Genomic DNA, 19,459 nt, shown 5'->3' on the forward strand with positions numbered 1-19,459 from the left:
GATCACTATATGCCCTCCTTTGGGGGCATAAAAATATTACTTCCCTACCGGGGGCATAAAAAATCAGCAATTAATCTGCTCATTTAGCAAGTATAACGTGTGATTCAATAATTATTTTATTATTTTATCATATGCAACAAAATAGAGCAACTTTATTATAAGTTATAAAATATGATAAATTGTCTGGATTTGGAAAATCATCTGACATAGTTGTCTGCTTTAGAGCTGCTCCTTTGCAGCAGCCCCCTTTGTGTTTCAAGATATTCTCAAAGTAAGGGGTTAAACAATCTTTTAAAAGCCAGTTACCCAGAAAGGGTATCAGCTGGAAAAAATTAGGCCACCCTCTTACTAACTTTAAAGTCTAAAGCCTACGTTTATATTTCTGAGTCATGATTGGACTCCAAATAAATTGATAATATCAAGTTGTTTCTGATATGTTCAGTGAAAATCAAATTAAAAAAAATTCCCCAACATTCACACAAAATATATCAGTGACTGTTATGAACAGTATGATCAATGCATTATATAGTATAAAGCGCCAATTAAAGGGGCCTTTTCCAGTTTTGGTAAATTGACAAAATTGAAAAAAATTGTTTCAGATTCGCAAATTTTCGTTGTAGTTATATTTGTGAGGTAACAGTAATACTGAACATTTACCATGCTCAAAAAAGCCATTATATGCATCTTATGAGGATTTAACAACCTGAAATTATAAAGCGTTGCGACGCGAAATGATTGAATAATTTGAAGAGTTTTGTTTCTGTTGTTATATTTTGTGAATACTATGAAAATTTCTTATTTATAGTATAAAAGACATCACTCAGGTTAAGAGTGCGGTTGGCCGAGTAGTGTTAGTGATAGACTTTTACTCCAGGAATAAGCGGGTCAAACCCAGTTGACGGTTAACAATTTTTGTTTCTTTTATTTTATTCTTGTTTTTTACTGGAGCTTTTAAGATCTAATGTTTACATTTATAAATATTAAGCACTAAATGACAAACTTCAATACATGCAAAAAACTGTGAAAAGGCCCCTTTAAGACCATTAATCACCTCACTTCAAAACAAGAATCTGTTACAAAATAAAGGTGCTGCAGAGCTCCAGATAAGGTTTTGTGAAATTCTTAAATTACTACCAGATTTTCAAAAAGAATTCTTAACTCTGAAATTTTATTTTTAACGTTACTACTAAGTTTTGGAAAATAATTCTTATTTTTTCTAAATGACCTAAAAATAAATAATAATGGTTATTTTCATGCAAAAAAAATAATATAAACATACTAGCAACTTTATTTATACGAGTTCAACAGTGTCTTTTCAGTATTATACAACTTAATTTTTCCAATACCTTCATATGCCCAAACTGTGTTTAGATTGCATGCCTTAGATGAATTTTTACATATTTCACATTTAAAACGGGTCGCCCCTTCAATCTTTTCAACGATTAGCCACGGGACTTGTCCATTCCACTCGTTCAATGTTTTTTTTTGTGTTTAAGTTTGGACTCGTCGTGTCGCGTTTTTGTTAGCTTTTCCGACTGTGTCGGCAACTGAACATACAACATCGTATAAGATCTTTTCTATAATGTTTTTCTAAACATTTAACTTCGGCTCACTTTGCGTACAATATGTTAAAAGCGCGTTTTTGGACGCTTTGCAGTTTTTTAGGACGCTCTCTGGGCGCCGCCATTGTTTTTTGACAGATAGACTGTATACGCCGCTTTTATTGGAAAAATGCGCTTTGTTAAACAAACCCGATAACCATTCTATATAAGCATGGCAAAGATCTTTAATACGCGAAAGGTCTAAAAAAAATCGATACGAACCGATGTAAAAGTAATATTCGTAACTTGATTTTGTAATTCTTAATGGTACGACAAGATTTTAAAATAAATACGTAACGAACTTGAAAATAATTCGTAATTACGAAAATACGACCCTTATCTGGAGCTCTGGTCTGACCTGAAAAACATTCACCCAACTTCGGTGAGTATTTCAAATATCAATTTGCTCAGAGAAAAAAATCTATTCGACAATTTAAGAGGGTGAGGGGCATTTTACACCCTTGCAAGTTGATTTCAACTACAAATGTGAAAAACGGTGCTTGTTTCCTTCTAGTAGTACTAGAACTTGTTTGCTTCAGGTCATAATAGATGCACTTTAACCAGTTTTGCTATAAATTAAGCACTTAAAACATCTCATTTTAACTTAAGGATTTTTTCATTGCGCTGATCATAAAATTTGTTTTTCCCAAATACTTAACAAGGGCTGTAGTGGCAGCCATTGTGTGAATACGATTTTTGTCACTGTGACCTTGACCTTTGACCTTGCGACCTGAAAATCAATAGGGGTCATCTGCTAGTCACGATCAATGTACCTATGAAGTGTCATGATCCTAGGCAAAACCGTTCTTGAGTTATCATCCAAAAATCATTTTACTATTTCAGGTCAGCGTGACCTTGACCTTTGACCTTGTGACCTCAAAATCAATAGGGGTCATCTGCAAGTCATGATCAATCTACCTATGAAGTTTCATGATCCTAGGCGTATGCGTTCTTGAGTTATCATCCGAAAACCATTAAACTATTTCGGGTCACCGTGACCTTGACCTTTGACCTAGTGACCTCAAAATCAATAGGGGTCATCTGCGAGTCATGATCAATCTACCTATGAAGTTTCATGATCCTAGGCGTATGCGTTCTTGAGTTATCATCCGGAAACCATTTTACTATTTCGGGTCACCGTGACCTTGACCTTTGACCTAGTGACCTCAAAATCAATAGGGGTCATCTGCAAGTCATGATCAATCTATCCATGAAGTTTCATGATCCTAGGCGTATGCGTTCTTAAGTTATTATTCAAAAACCATTTTACTATTTCTGGTCACCGTGACCTTGACCTTTAACCTAGTGACCTCAAAATCAATAGGGGTCATCTGCAAGTCATGATCAATGTACCTATGAAGTTTCATGATCCTAGGCCCTAGCGTTCTTGAGTTATCGTCTGACAACCACCTGGTGGACGGACCGACAGACCGACCGACATGAGCAAAGCAATATACCCCCTCTACTTCGAAGGGGGGCATAAAAATGTATGTTAAAACAAGAGCTGTGTTTGTGAAACACAATGCCACCCACTGGGTCGCTTTGAAGCCGCACGGCAGCTATTTTACAAAAAATGACCGTTGACCTTGAAGGATGACCTTGACCTTTCTCCACTCAAAATGTGCAGCTCCATGAGATACACATGCATGCCAAATATCATATTGCTATCTTCAATATTGAAAAAGTTATGGCCAAGGTTAAAGTTTTGGGACAGACAAACAGACAGACAGGGCATAAAAAGTATGTTCCCTTTCCTCATAAAAAACTTAGTCCTAAGTTTGAATTTAGACTGTATTCTTACCACACATGAGTTCATCTGTGCCATCCCCGCAGTCGTCGATGCTGTTGCAATAGAGCTCGTTGGACAAACATTTTCCGTTGTGGCAAGTGAAGCTGGACACCCCACACCCACACGTCGTTGACCACTCATCGGACCCGTCGAGGCAATCCACTTCCTCGTCACAGCGGTATTGCATATCGATGCACTGACGCCACGTCGTGTTCGAGCAGGCGAACATGGTGCTTGGACACACTTGTGTACCTGTGAACAGCGCATATCTTAGAGCTTAAAGCCTTCATAAAAAACGTGACCAATACCTTTGCACTGCTTTGTCAGCTGAGTTCAAGGGTACGTAATTCTGGAAGTGTGGTTCAGTTAGTATATACTGCATAAAGTGTACTGCATGGTGCAGGGCTTTCCTTTGATCCGAGCTTCCGGGTTTTGACGCTTGAAAATTACGGAAGACCCTTGTTTGACTCGTGAGAAAATTACGTCATGCGTCACATTTGACCGAGGCATATATACGGACTTGCGTCAACGAGATCAAAAGTTTTTTAGACTAAGCCATAATTGGCTTGGGGCGGAGTATCTCTTTTGGTAGACGCTAACCGTTATCGCCCATTTCCAATCATTGAAGCACAAGTCCGCCCAGTAGGCAGAGTTTGGCCCATTGAGAAATCTAGAAATGACCAATTAAAACACTGCTGGTTGGATGACGCGTGTATCAACATTCCATTAGTTATCAAAGCGTTTGTTATCAGCTGTTTGCGGAAAAGACATGTATTAAACCCACAAAAACAGAATGGACTCGCCCGCGTCAGTTTTAATGATATCCAATATATAATAATCAGGGATCATATTTTCCCGCAACATCAATCGGTCCGGATATAAATGGGGAAAAGTATCCGAAAATGTGTCTCCGAAATCATGACAAATTACGTTAAAATATATACCATTGATTTTGCCATTCATGAAGGTGGTATAATACATGTTCAAGTAAAATTCCCTTAGGCATTTTTTTTAAACGGAACGAGTTTTCTCAACTGGTTTTATCATTTGGTATTTCATTGTTGTTTCGTGTGCTGTTTTATCAGACTTTTTTCATCGTTGTCAATATTATTAATCCGTGTAAGTCTATACCGATATTTTTAATTGTTGTCGACTCGATAATATCTTACAAACATGCACTAAACCAAACAAATGTATGTGCGTAGGTTGGCTACTGACAACAAACCAAATAATTAAGAAATAATTTGTTGTCAAATAACCCACGTCCGATAGTTTAGATGCGTAGGGATTTGATCACGAGAGCGAAGCATTTGAAACCACGCATCTAATTTTCCGGCCGTGAGTTATTCAACAAAAAAGTATAAAGTACACGTTTTATTTTGATTCTTACACGGTTTTACTAAAGATTTATTCAATGTATATTATTTTTCTTGTGTACTATTTTATTTGAAGTTCCGCCGATAAAAATAACTTTCGGCTGTTCTGTCGATCAGATCCGCGACATTCATTCATAATAATATTACCGGATTATTACGCTGGTGGAAAATGTATCGGCATGTTTTGTTTAGTTACAGCGCGTGCATTCAGACGCGTCTTTTCGGATGCGTCTTTAATCTGCTATCACAAGTTTTTTATTCTTGGTCTGACGTGCAATAAACCGGTCCTGACCGGTTTAGAGACTGCAGCAAATGGTTTATCACACCTAATCGAGATAAGAATGTCATAAGGGTGTGTAAACATGTACACTGTGTAATCGATTTCATGATATGGGAATTTTAATAGCAATCAGAATCGGACCGACTGTTTGGGATTTTCAATCTGTCTTTCATGACCCCAATCGGTCTAGGACCGACAAAACCGAAAAAAATATGATCCCTGATAATAATAACATCTATATCCACAATACACTGTAAAGCATATTTTGAGAAATACTTTCACAATATGTCAGAATGTATTTCCAAAGCTGAATACATTGTACACCAAACCCTGTTTTACTTTATGTTTGCTCCGTTCAAAGACGTGCGAAAGTTATGGACTCTTGAGATTTTAGGTCTAAGGAAAGCCCTGTATGGTGATGACATATTTTGAGTTTAGATGCAATTGCTTGATTTATGAGGAAGTAGTTTGATCCACAACCTAAGAACATTTTAGGCTACAGCCATTAACAATGGCTTAGTTCAAAGGCACATAACTAAGTTTCAATTTAATCAGAGACATGTTGAGGTAGTTGGTTCCAAAAACTTTTATATAATTGCTCTGTGAAAAGGGGGTGCATAAAGTGTCATCCCAGATTAGCCTGTAAAGTCCACACCGGTTAATCAGGGAGGACACTTTCCGCCTAAGCTAATTTTTGCTAAGAAGAGATTTCCTTAATACGCTAAAAAAATACATTTTAAAGTGGAAAGAGTTGTCCCTGATTAGCCTGTGCAGACAGCACACGCTAATCCGGGATAACACGTTGCGCACATGCATTAAACCCCTTTTCACAGAGCACAGCCCAATTGTACATGTATGCAGATTAACTTGTCACCCGACAGAGGCTCTACAATACAGTACCTCCTCTCATACTCTGTGGGGGTTCACCTCATAAATTTCTTAGATGAACTCCAATCATAAACCAGATGTCAGGAAATGTGCATGTGCCCACTAGCGGATGGCCACTTTAAATTTGTGAGCTGTCATCTGGCAGCATGAGGCCAGGTAACCCTTTCCTTAACCCTTAACCCTTTTTAACTCAGATAAAAAGTGAAAATGGCTATGTGCAAACAGCATAAAACCAGAACAGTCTGCGAGTGACCCGTAGTCTGTTCAGGTTTTATGATGCGCATTAGTATCTTAGGGTGGAAAATGAAGCCTTTAAAACTTGAGTATAGTAAGAAAGGTATCTTCAATTGAATGTAACTGTCTAAGGGAATACAAATGCATCAAAAAAGGTATCTAATTGGTAAAATACGTATCTAAGTGGTAGAGGGTAAAACCCACACTCACCACAATACGCTGTATCCTCATCCGCAGCATTTTCACAGTGGTTCAGTCCATCACACGTTTGCTCATAGGACAGACAGGCTCGCGATCCCGTTGGGCAATGAAACCCCCCAATACAGTCAGTCCTGGCACCTGGAAATCAGATGCACAGTACAGGGCAGAGATCAATCCATCTAAACTTGATATTCTGTAAGAAGAGACTTCCTTTAAATGAAAAAGTTCCATAAAAGCGCAAAGTGTAGCCCTAACTCTTTCAGTGCTGGAACCGAATTTTGAAGGCCTTTGCAAACAGTTTGGATCCAGATGAGACGCCACATCTGGATCCAAACTGTTTGCTATTCTGATAGTATTCTTTGAAAAAAATAAAGAAAATGCTAATTTTAGAAATTCAGCAGACGACATTTTAGCAGATGACAAATTACCCAGCATGCAAAGGGCTAATCTGGCTTATCTGGGATGTCACTTTACTCAGATGTATTCAGCCCAGTTCTCCCAGGTGGGATGTCACTTTACTCAGATGTATTCAGCCCAGTTCTCCCAGGCAGGATGTCACTTTACTCAGATGCATTCAGCCCAGTTCTCCCAGGTGGGATGTCACTTTACTCAGATGTATTCAGCCCAGTTCTCCCAGGTGGGATGTCACTTTACTCAGATGCATTCAGCCCAGTTCTCCAAGGCAGCCCAGTTCTCCCAGGCGGGATGTCACTTTACTCAGATGCATTCAGCCCAGTTCTCCCAGGCGGGAGGTCACTTTACTCAGATGTATTCAGCCCAGTTCTCCCAGGCAGGATGTCACTTTACTCAGATGCATTCAGCCCAGTTCTCCCAGGCGGGATGTCACTTTACTCAGATGCATTTAGCCCAGTTCTCCCAGGCGGATGCTTATATCTAAGGTCCACTGTAGTAAAACTGATCCAAAAATGAAAGAACTCCTTAATTAACGATCTCACAGGTTACATACATACATTTGAAAACAAATATCGAATATAAAGTATTTGCACAAGAATCTGGTCTGTTCACAAACAAAGGCTCTGGTTTCACTCTTGTTTGCTTTTTTCAAACACTTAAGGCAGTTCCACAATACTTTTCCTTGCTGATCACCACAATAAAGTGTTTCCAGCTTTCTTTCCTTTGTTTGCTGATCGAACACAAACCCTTACTAAAGGCATATTTTAGCACTTAACAAGGCCAATTAGCTAAGGAAATTCTCAATCTTTGAGTAATAGTCTTAGTTAGTTTAAACTTTCAGGATGGAAACACTTTTCAAAGTGTGAAAATATAAAGGTCGATCAAAAGACCTTGATTTTTTTAATGTGTGCATTAAAAGCAAGGAACCCCAGGCATTAAGTTATAAATCTATCCATTCTGGGCCCAGTCCTAACTAAGGGTTCTCAATAAGAGCCGGCCGCCGGCCAAATCGGCTGTTTGAAATCAGATTTTGGCCAGTTGAAAATCGCTCAGATTCGGAAAATCGGCAATTGACTTTTCGAAATTTGCGTGTCTTTTCGGTAATTTTGCTACTTTTTTGCTATTAAGCAAAGACGTCGCTGGATTATCTCCCTTAACGCGCGTTTTTTTACTGATTTGAATTTTCGAGACATAATAATGACATTTGTATCATTAGACACACAGTTCAGTCTAACATTACATTCCCGTTAACTAAAATGTCATAAATCTTGTTAGCACTAAGAGTTGATAGCTACATTCGACAGCATATTAGAATTACAACAACAACAATTTGTTAGTTAAAAAAGCTAAATTCATAAAATGCACAAAAAATGCTCAAATTTAAGTGCCTGGTTGACCATGATAATAGCCAAAAAAATGGTCCGAAATGCAGGAAATCAAGCACTCAATTTAAAAATTTTAAGGGGGAGCATGCCCCTGGACCCCCCTAGAAGGCTTGTTGGTTTCACATTTTGGCCTGTTGGCTCAAAAGTTATTGAGAAACCTGCTAACTCAGAGATTTTTTTCATTCTTTATAAAGTACCGGAAAAAGGCACTTTCCCAATTAAGAAAAAACAAACAATTTCCCTATTGCTGTAAAAAAAAATCCTAATTGAAGCCCCCCCCCCCCCCTAATTTTTATTTTTATAAATAACATTTAGTTAGTTTCAGCTCTATGGCTTAAACCTAAGTTAATATTAATATTGACAACTTGACAACACCAAGTTATCAATTTTAAAGTATTTGTGAGCAAAAATTCAAATACACCAATTTCCCAATATGAAGACTTCAAAACCCGAATTTTCCCAATATCAGGGTTTTTCTAGCACATTTTTCCTAATTGGGCTGGTACCGGTACTTTTTCAAATTGGGAAAATAAAAGAATCGCAGTAACTTAAGCTTTTCACAATATTAACACACCCCCTTCTCAAAACGCCACATGTTGTGATATGTAGCAGGCAATCTCTTGCACAACGGTAACATTACATTCACCTCTGTGTTGGGCTCAGAACGGACTATTGTTATGAAAGCGTCTCATTTATGTCATGATCATTCCAAGCGTTCATCATTGAGGTTACAGAATACTAAACAATCTCTTGCACGACGGTTACATTGCATTCACTGCATTAAAGAAAACCATCTCATACCATGATATCTTATATCTGTCTTAATTCATTATTATAAAATTGATATGTTTTTTTTATGTTAATAAGAAACCAACATACATACACACGTCGAAGCAATTCCTAACGTCACTCAAAAAAAAAATATGTTCAATTGTTTACATTTGTGAAGTGCGTGGAATGATTCCATCTGCGTAAATGGGCAATAAATTAGTTCCAAAGAGTTGCATTAAAACTCGCAAGTTTTTGCACAATTTATCGTACATTTAAAAGTCATATTTCTTAATTTAATGCATGCGATCTTAAATATCCAATCAAATATACATTGAATGCGTTTGTTCGGTTTTACCTATTTTATAGACAAAATGGAGGGCTAAGCATTTCGCAGAGTTGTATGTGAGAGCAAGGAACGACAACTCTGCGTGCAGATTGATGTAGCAGGTTGTAACAATGAACAATAATTGGACCCTGGTGCTTTGCCAGTATTGACAGAGTAGCATAATTTGAGTAGGTAAAAAACCATAAAACAAAATTACATACACAGTTATTTTCTATAAAAGTCTATGTAAGCTTTTTTACCCCCTATGTGTGGTCAGTTTTGACCCCAGGGTTTTGATCAAACTTAGTGGAGAGCCAATATCCAATGAAACCTTATAAATGACACATCTGGGCATTTGCAGAGTTGTATATATATTTGCAAATTAAGTCAACAGTAGCAACTTTTTTTTTCTCATTTATTTTTCCATGTTTGATATTTATATTGACACCAGTAACATTTGCAAATATAAAAACATGGGTTTTATAAAATAAAAGTCACATTCATTCAAATTATTTTGAGCTGTACATAAGTATATAGAAATATGCTACAGTGTAAACATTCATAAAAGTCTTTACACAAACAACATATATTGTTACACAAAACACGCACACAGACATACACACACACACACACATACACATAAGCACACACACGCATTCACACTCAACAAACAATGTGTTTAGACGGTTCTTGAAAAAAAATATAAACATAACATTTTCAAACATGTTCAAATCATAATAAAAAAGCTCTCAATTCTAGCTTGGGTTAAAGTTATACGTTAGGTTGACGTTTAATAAAAACATAAAACATACTAGTGTTAAGATTATGGGCACATATGTCTTCAAAGAAGTTATCTAAGTAGTATTGGTTGAAAAATATCTAATAAAGTGGATCCATTTTTGATTATGTTTTTCATGTTTGTTTTTAATGAGGGCAATTTCTGTTTCTGTCTGTATTTTTAGCTTAAGATAATTCTTAAAAATATTGAAGTTTGGGATGCATTTTTTAATTTTCATGTTAAATATGAATGTTTTTATTAAAATTAATATAAAATTCAAAACATCGCTGTAAACGTTTTTGTCGATAATGCCAAAAAAGGCCATTTCTTTGTTTAATTTTACTTCAATATTCACTTGTTTTAGAAAGTACTGCAGTTTTGTCCATAATTCTTGAATGTGAGCGCATTCCCAAAATAAGTGGTCAATTGTTTCAATGTCTGATTGGCAAAACTCGCACAAACTACACTCTTTCAGTCCGCATTTTGTTAAAAATTTATTTGTTGGTATTATTCGAAATAAGAATTTATATTGGAAGTTACGCAGATATGTATCAATTGTTGACTTAAAAGGAATTATATATATAATTCTCCAGTCGGTATTTTCGTTTAGATTCAATTGTTTTTTCCATTTCATTTCAGTACTGTTGTCATTTGTAATTTGTGATTTTTGTTGTATACTATAAAGTGTTTTGTTTGTTTGTTTGGTATTCTCTATTACATTACGAAAAGTTTTTTCTGGCAATGTTAATGTATTCATCCCTTGTGTATGTAATATTGTTTTATATTCGTTTGGAATCGCGGATAATAGTGAATAATAATTTAAACATTCTTGTGTATTTATGTTATATAAGTATTGAATCTCATTAAATGTATAATATGTATTTCTTCGATAATTGTATAACTGTCCAATTGTTTTTACACCCTTATTATACCAGTTCACTAGAAAGATGGATTTGTTATTGATTTTTATATCTTTGTTATTCCATAACACATGATGACATACAGGGATACTTCTTTGTGAACTATTATATTGGTTTTTGATGCCTTGCCATGCGGTTAGCATATCTTTCAAGAATACATTTTCTTTACTTACGTTTTTTATTATAGCTTCATCTAAGTTACATTCAAATATAAGACTTGTTCCAAAGTTTTTCAGTTTTTCGTGCAACAGGAGTTTCCATTTGCCATGATTATTTGTATCGAAAAATCTTTTTACCCAGCCCGCTTTTATGGCGTTAAAAAAATAGTGAATGTCTGTAAGCTTTAGGCCTCCACTTTCATAAGGTTGAGTAAATCGTTTTCTTTTAATTTTATCGGGCTTATCATCCCAAATAAATTTAAACATAGCTGTTGTTAATCCATCTAATACTTCCTTTGTTGGATTTGGGAGAACTGAAAATGGAACTAAATTTTGGTAAAGCAAAAGTTTTTATAACAGTAACCTTTCACATTAAAGTGAGTTTTCGATGTTGCCACTGTTTTAAGCAGGCTTCAAATTCTTTAATCTTCGGCATTAGGTTCTTTTCAACATTAAGTTTGTGTTGATTGTAAAAGTTCATTCCTAGTGTTTTAGCCCCATCAGATGTCCAAATAAATTTACATTTAATACAATATTCAGATTTTGAGTTTTTAAGAGATCCAATTCGCATTACAGTAGCAACTTGAGCTTTGTCACAGACCCACATGTATTGATACAGTGAAACAAACCAAACTGTCAAAATTTAACTAAAATATGGATGTTGATTTAGTCAACGCTTTGACAAATAAACTTCTATTAAAATGCTTACCATTAAATTGATACATTAACATTAATCAAATGTTTACACACAGCAATATTAAAACACGTTGACAAGGTCTTTGTATTTTCAGTAAAATTGATTTGATGCAGAGCCATCCTGTTTTTTTGTGATTCATACCATATATTAGGTACCAGCAACATATATAGATCTTGAATTTAAAAGTGACACTATAAATCATTATTTACAAACATGTACATCAGTGTGCACAATATCTCCATCAAAACCCAATTCTAAGAGCAGAACAGTATTTCTATTTTAAGGACCAGTGACCTTGACTTGACCCAGGGCTTTTTTTCTTGATTAGAGGAAAGGACCTGGTCTTCCATTTTCAGGAAAAAAATATCGACAAAACTGAAAAAGGGAAAGAAATTTCCCAAAGTAAGCTTAAAATTTGGGGAAAATTGCTTTATTTTAAAGAAATTCTCTCGGGAGAAGGGGCCTTTCTTTTGGGGGATGGGGCTTATATAAGGCCCTTGCTAAAGAAAAAAAATATCCCTGCTTGATCTGACTGCTTCAAAATGCATTTGCATGCTAGGTCCCAATTTTGTAACAAACAAGGCACATAATTTCAGCACCATTCCCTCATAAAACTAAAGTTAAGTGTAAACCGTTGATCTATTAAAAGCAAAAGTGACTTTAACGCAAATTGTTTATAAAACAGGAATACAATTCTAAAAATCACACACAATTTGAGCATAATACCTCCATCCAAACGTAATTTATTGAACATTTTTCCATTCTTATCAACAGTGACAATGACCTGACTCACCCAGTGATCTTAACCTGGCTGACCCATATGCAATCCAAAGCTAGGCTTGACTGTCCCAGTGATCTTAACCTGGCTGACCCATATGCAATCCAAAGCTAGGTCTGACTGGCCCAGTGATCTTAACCTGGTTGACCCATATGCAATCCAAAGCTAGGTATGACTGGTCCAGTGATCTTAACCTGGCTGACCCATATGCAATCCAAAGCTAGGCCTGAATGGCCCAGTGATCTTAACCTGGCTGACCCATATGCAATCCAAAGCTAGGCCTGACTGGCCCAGTGATCTTAACCTGGCTGACCCATATGCAATCCAAAGCTAGGCCTGACTGGCCCAGTGATCTTAACCTGGCTGACCCATATGCAATCCAAAGCTAGACCTTACTGGCCCAGTGATCTTAACCTGGCTGACCCATACGCAAACGCAATCCAAAGCTAGGCCTGATTGGCCCAGTGATCTTAACCTGGCTGACCCATACGCAAACGCAATCCAAAGCTAGGCCTGATTGGCCCAGTGATCTTAACCTGGCTGACCCATATTCAATCCAAAGCTAGGTCTGACTGGCCCAGTGATCTTAACCTGGCTGACCCATAAGCAATCCAAAGCTAGGTCTGAATGGCCCAGTGATCTTAACCTGGCTGACCCATATGCAATCCAAAGCTAGGCCTGACTGGCCCAGTGATCTTAACCTGACTGACCCATATGCAATCCAAAGCTAGGTCTGACTGGCCCAGTGATCTTAACCTGGCTGACCCATATGCAATCCAAAGCTAGGCCTGACTGGCCCAGTGGTCTTAACCTGGCTGACCCATATGCAATCCAAAGCTAGGCCTGACTGGCCCAGTGATCTTAACCTGGCTGACCCATATTCAATCCAAAGCTAGGTCTGACTGGCCCAGTGATCTTAACCTGGCTGACCCATAAGCAATCCAAAGCTAGGCCTTACTGGCCCAGTGATCTTAACCTGGCTGACCCATATGCAATCCAAAGCTAGGTCTACTAGCAAGCACACAATTTAAGTGCCATTCTACCATCCAAACTAAAGTTGGAGCAGTTATTCAATTTTCATTTACAGTGACCTTGACCTTATCCAGACTGGCCACAAATGCGAACAAAGTAAGGTATGCAGGTCAGCTACCAACACACACAAGTTCAATTTAACCCTTTGCATGCTGGGAAATTTGTCGTCTGCTAAAATGTCCTCTGCTGAATTTCTAAAATTAGCATTTTCTTTGATTTTTTTCAAAAAATACTATCAGAATAGCAAACAGTTTGGATCCTGATGAGACGCCACGCTTTGTGGCGTCTCATCTGGATCCAAACTGTTTGCATAGGCCTTCAAAATTCGGTTCCAGCACTGAAAGAGTTAACACCATGTTCAAAACAAAAATTATGGAGTCAAAACCATTTTTTCCACCTAGAGTAACAGTGACCTTGACATGGATCAGACAAGAATTATTTGCAAATTGTTATCAATTCAAGGACCATAATCTGAGAAGCTTCATGCAATATTTTCAGTTATCAAATTTGGCAAAAATATTACGCCACAAAAACTTTTTCACCAAGTTTGATGATGAGTTGATTTTGGAAATATTGATTATGCCTTTTTCCTGGGCCAAACCATTTTCCAGGCTGCCGGCCAACCAACCACATGCATGCCATTGGTGTTCCCATACCATATTTCATTATTTTAAGAGAGTATACAATATTATTTAAGCTACTTTTTGTTTAAAATATTACTTAAGGAGCTTTCAACGACACACTGGGACAATTAAATTGTTTTTGCTGATCGACTTAGTCTTTGAGGTTTCAAAAATTACAACTAAATTTATGTACATGCTTCAGCAAAGTTTAACAAAATATTAAAATCCTTAGAGTATTTAGAATCACTGGTAATTAGTAATTAGTCCAAAATAAAACCTTGGCCCTGTAAAAAAAAAAGAGAGACTGATTGTGTGTTTTGCGAATAAAGCAAGCTTATTACAATAATGTTGTCACCAAACTTATGGAGCGTGATTTAAACAAAACCTCCAGGTACTTTACACATGCTTATGAAGTAAATTTTAGCCCAACAATTCCACTTAAAACATTTGAACAAGTTCCCATAATACTGATCAAGTGGAATCACAAAAGGAGAATTACGAGAATTTAATGAATAAGACTAGTCCGCCTAGGTGACATAACCAATCAGCCAGATGTTTAAGTGTTTTGCAAATTATTGCTAACATATTCAAGAAACCAATGTTGAGTTCAGTGTATCAGTTAATCATCCAAAATCCTACTTGTTTTTATTGTGGGATTAGTTCAACACAGACTTATATTTTGTCAGGTGCCAATAGTTATTTTGTGACCTTAGAAAACAATGCAGCATACACACAGTAAGGCCATAGTGTTTTTTTTTATCTCTTGGTTAAAGAATCCACCCATGAAAAAAAGGTTTTGGTATAAAAATAAAGTTTAGAAAATCATATGTTTGTATTTCCTCAGCTGCCACTTAACCTTCAATAAAAATAAAATTAATTGCTTGGATTTTTTTTCACAAACTAAATAGCAATAAACAAATTTGCAAACCAGATTGACCCTGTTAAACCAAAAGCTGTTTCAACAACGCAAAATTTTTGCGAACCAAATCCATTATGGAAACGCAATATTGGATATAGTAACACGATTTTTGAATTTCCAAAATTAAAGTCACTTCTACTTCCAAATCATGTTTGTGTTTATGAAATTCTGAAACACATCTATCGTCAATTACCAGATTTTGCTGCCATTGTCTCAAATGGCATCACATTTTTATAAGTGGCAACAAAATGTCAAAATGAATGATTTTTTAAAAAAGTTCGAAATCTTTTATAAAAATATACTGCGAGTCAAATACACGCGATGGAATATAAGCCGCCTGTGTCTGTCAGTTGTTAACTCTTTCAGTGCTTGAACCGAATTTTGAAGGCCTTTGCAAAAAGTTTGGATCAAGATGAGACGCCACAAAACGTGGCGTCTCATCAGGATCCAAACTGTTTGCTATTCTGATAGTATTCTATGAAAAAAAATCGAAGAATATGCTAATTTTAGAAATTCAGCAGACGACATTTTAGCAGACAACAAATTTCCCAGCATGCAAACGGTTAATATTGATTAAGGATAATGTAAACGACCTACAGAGTGCAAAACTGAAATCACTGAATTGTGTAAGTGTTACAGATGTGTTTTTACTGTTTTTGTAAAGTTTTATGGACGTTATTATAGGATAAACGACCCATTTATGATATTGAACAAAAAATTGTCTATTACTAGGACAAACTGTCACTCAGAGTAATAATTAAAGCGATTGTCAGAGCCTCTATTTCTTTCACCCTTTCCCACTTAGAAGCAGAGTGAAAATTGCATTTGCAACTAGTATAAAACCAGAACAGTCTGCGAGAAACTCGTATTCTGTTCAGGTTTTATGCTGTTTGCTGCTCATCAGTAACTAAGGGTTGGTAAGAAAGGTATTTAATTTAATGTAACTTTCTAAGGGACTACAAACACGTTTAAATGTGTATGTACATGTAAGAAGTAAAGGGTTAATCAATACCATACTAAGTGTTTTGTTATTTACACAATAATTAAAAATTGTGCACACTTTTCAAAGATTTGTAGACGGCTTTTGTATACAAAGACAAATTAATGATTATATTATATATTCACTAGCAATAATGGCGTTTCATGACTTCTTTAACCTTTGTTAACCTTCGAAAGCTTGCTTTAGAGATTGAAACAAATGAAAACAAAATTTCACAAGAGATTGCCAAGCAATATGGTCCACAACTGGTGAAACTTCACCATTGTAAATTATTATTTGTTTTTTTTAACTATTTGTTGCCATAGCAACCAAGATTCTTAACGTACAGTACAGCCAACGCGGAACAAGCATATTTCGCGATCCGCAGAGTCAAGGCGCAACCAGTCGATGCCGAGTCGGCCGTTGAAGCTGTGTCAGTATGTGGCGGCACATCGCATTTCGCCGCGATGCTTCGTATCTGTCCGCCGAGGCAAGTCGCTATCCGCGATATGGCCCCGAGTCAATGCGCATCATAAAATAAAAATCTTAAAAAATTATTAGTCAATAAATTTTAAAAGATCAATTATAATAATATTTAAAATTATGATTTATTTAAAATATCTATTACTGCACACTTACTTTTTTTCCCGTCGCTACTCATTACCCGTAAATCCCTTACATTCCAGCTGTAAAGCAAATTCTGGTAAATAGTTACGATAAACGTTCTCATGAATTTCAAGAAATACAAACATTCGCCATTTTTCTTAAGTGTCAAATAAATTTTGGCATTTGTTTCTATTTAAAGATGTGATGAAAAAAACATCCAATCGGGGCAGGTTTTTTCAACTGACGTGATGTTCATGTTTTTATACAATACAAAATACTCCCATACTTTCCATGCGATAATCTACATGTCTGCATAATTTTCGCGCGCTTTTTATTGAGACAAAGGATAAAGCACTGTTTATTTGACGCTAGAATTAAAATGTCAATGTGGCATTAGCATTAAAATTCGGAAGCATGTTTCGGATTACAAATTGAATAATGCTCATTTGAGAATCGAATGAAACATTTACAGTTGCGTGTGATTAATTCAACGATAATTTGTTAAGGTGCATAACGTGTTGAATATATTTGAGGACATGCTTTTATATAAAAAGTCTTTAAAGCATCATATAAAAATCATATCCGATTATTAAAACGTCAAAATAATACTTATGAAAGTAGCGTAATTTGCGGAAATCTAGGTTTTGACGCTACACAAATGTACATGCAGGTGTATATCTTTGCACTCAAAAGTACGTGAGGTTAATACAGACTTGGTGTTGTTGCGCGGATCGATGCCGCTGGCCTCGGCAATACTCCACATGAACACACGATGCAGCCCCGCTTACTAACTTTCTGGCCGTGGCGTGACCGTAGAAGCGTGGCGTAGAAACAAAATGAAATGACGTGCATAATCCCCATATAGCATAAAAAAATATTAAGAACTTTTAAAGTTATTGCAGGAGCCAGAAAAGTGTGACGGACTGACAGAGCGCAAACCGTAAGTCCCCTCCGGTTTCACCGGTAGGGGACAAAAATGTATCATATGTATCCTTTAATAGACAGGATAGTACAGTCAAAACTGACCTAGGGGTCAACTGAGAACAACGGTCAACTGCAGACAATGGTCAGTTTGGATTTCCATCGCTGAAAATCACTCTTTGTTACACATGAGAACAGTCAACTGTCCATAACAGCCAGAATATTTCACTTCTAAAGACATTTTTAAACTAACAACAACGGTCACGCGTCAGTCGACTCGAGTTGAAAAAAACACAAATTGAAACAGGTGCAAGTAAAAATAACAATGTGAATTAGAAGCAATTATCTGCTGCAGTCATAACAACAAAGCATGTGCAGGTGTTTTTCCCGTCACTATTCATTACTGGATAATCCTGTATATTCCATTTTAAAAAGCATATTCTGGTAAATATTGAGGATAAAAGTGCTCAAGAATTTCATAAACACAAGCCTTAGCCATTTTTATTAAGTATCAAATTATTTAAGCATGTGTGACTATTTTAAGAAAATTTTGAGGAAATAACGTCCAACCCCAACAGGTATTTTTCCACTGAACACTTGTAATCGCCTGATATGCTGTTCCCAATTTTAAACAACAATAAATAAACCAACAATTGATGTTGTACATGTCAGCATAATTTTTGCATTTTTTTATTGAAACAAAAAAACACACTATACATGAATCGCTGTTTATTTAAAGCTAGCATTATTATTTAAGTGGCATTAACTTTAAATTTTGGTAGTGTGTTTCAGATTAAAATTAAATTATGCTCATTAAAGAATTCAACAAAACATTTATAGCTGTGTGCAATGAATTTAACAATAATTTGTTAAAACGCTTTTTGAGTCAAATAAATGGTGTGACCATATTATGCATGAAATGCACAACTTCAACAAGAATTCCACCCGGTTGCCATAATCTTCTAAGCAACTTGCTGAGATTTCATCGTTGAGATGTTCACCTTGGTGACCAAGGGCCTGGTAGAAAACAAAGCCAACAAACTGTCACAAAATCAAACACTTATGGCAATTACGTCACTCCTCTGCTGCATAGATTTTAGGGCTGCAACGAATCCAAAAAATTTGTTCGGATACGAATCCGAATCCAAATATGCTTTCTTACAGTTTTTCCGGATCCCTCATATAAGAGAAAGTTTCTGTCTAAATTAAAGAAATCAATGGTTTTAGAAGTATAATTTGACTAAAAAACATTTAACATTTATTAACAAAACAAACATAACAAAGTTCTCATTTAACATTGAAGCAATGTCAAAACAAGAGCACCGCCTTGCGGGTGCAGACCGCTCATCTATTTTCTTTTTAAAGGTGAAGGGACTCTCATTTTCAATCACAAAGGAGGGAGGAGTGGAGTGAAGAGGGGTGTATAGTGTGGGGTTGTGGACATTTATTACATTATCTTCCAAAAAAGCGAAAAAAAAAAAAAAAAAAAAAAAAAAATCGGGGGGGGGGGGTATAGTGTGAGGGTGTGGTGATAATTTGTGAGATGATCTTAAAAAAAAAAAAAAAAAAAAAAAAAAAAAAAAATCAAAAAAAAAATTTGGGGGGGGGGGTGGGGGGGGGTGGGGTGGGGGTATAGTGTGAGGGTGTGGTGGTCATTTGTGAGATGATCTTATAAAAAAAAAAAAAAAAAAAAAAAATTAGGGGGGGGGGGGAGGGGGGGGAGGGGGGGGGAGGGCACGGGGGATGGTTTGGGTGAAGTCTATTGTGGTATGTCAGGTAAGAGT

The 19,459-nt window shown here is 36.4% G+C and overlaps 1 protein-coding gene across 1 annotated transcript in view; it reads right to left on the minus strand.

Moving 5' to 3' along the window:
• Nucleotides 1–19,459, minus strand: part of LOC127847116 (activin receptor type-1-like) — a 99,289-nt gene that overhangs the window by 48,768 nt on the left and 31,062 nt on the right. The window contains exons 2-3 of the mRNA XM_052378750.1: nt 6,379–6,507; nt 3,403–3,642 (exon numbers count right to left, since the gene is read on the minus strand). Of these exons, the coding sequence (XP_052234710.1) occupies nt 3,403–3,642; nt 6,379–6,507 (369 nt within the window). The remainder of the gene's footprint in view (nt 1–3,402; nt 3,643–6,378; nt 6,508–19,459) is intronic.

The sequence above is a fragment of the Dreissena polymorpha genome, chromosome 10 (genome assembly GCF_020536995.1).
Source record: "Dreissena polymorpha isolate Duluth1 chromosome 10, UMN_Dpol_1.0, whole genome shotgun sequence".
In the NCBI taxonomy this organism is placed as follows: Eukaryota; Metazoa; Mollusca; class Bivalvia; order Myida; family Dreissenidae; genus Dreissena; species Dreissena polymorpha.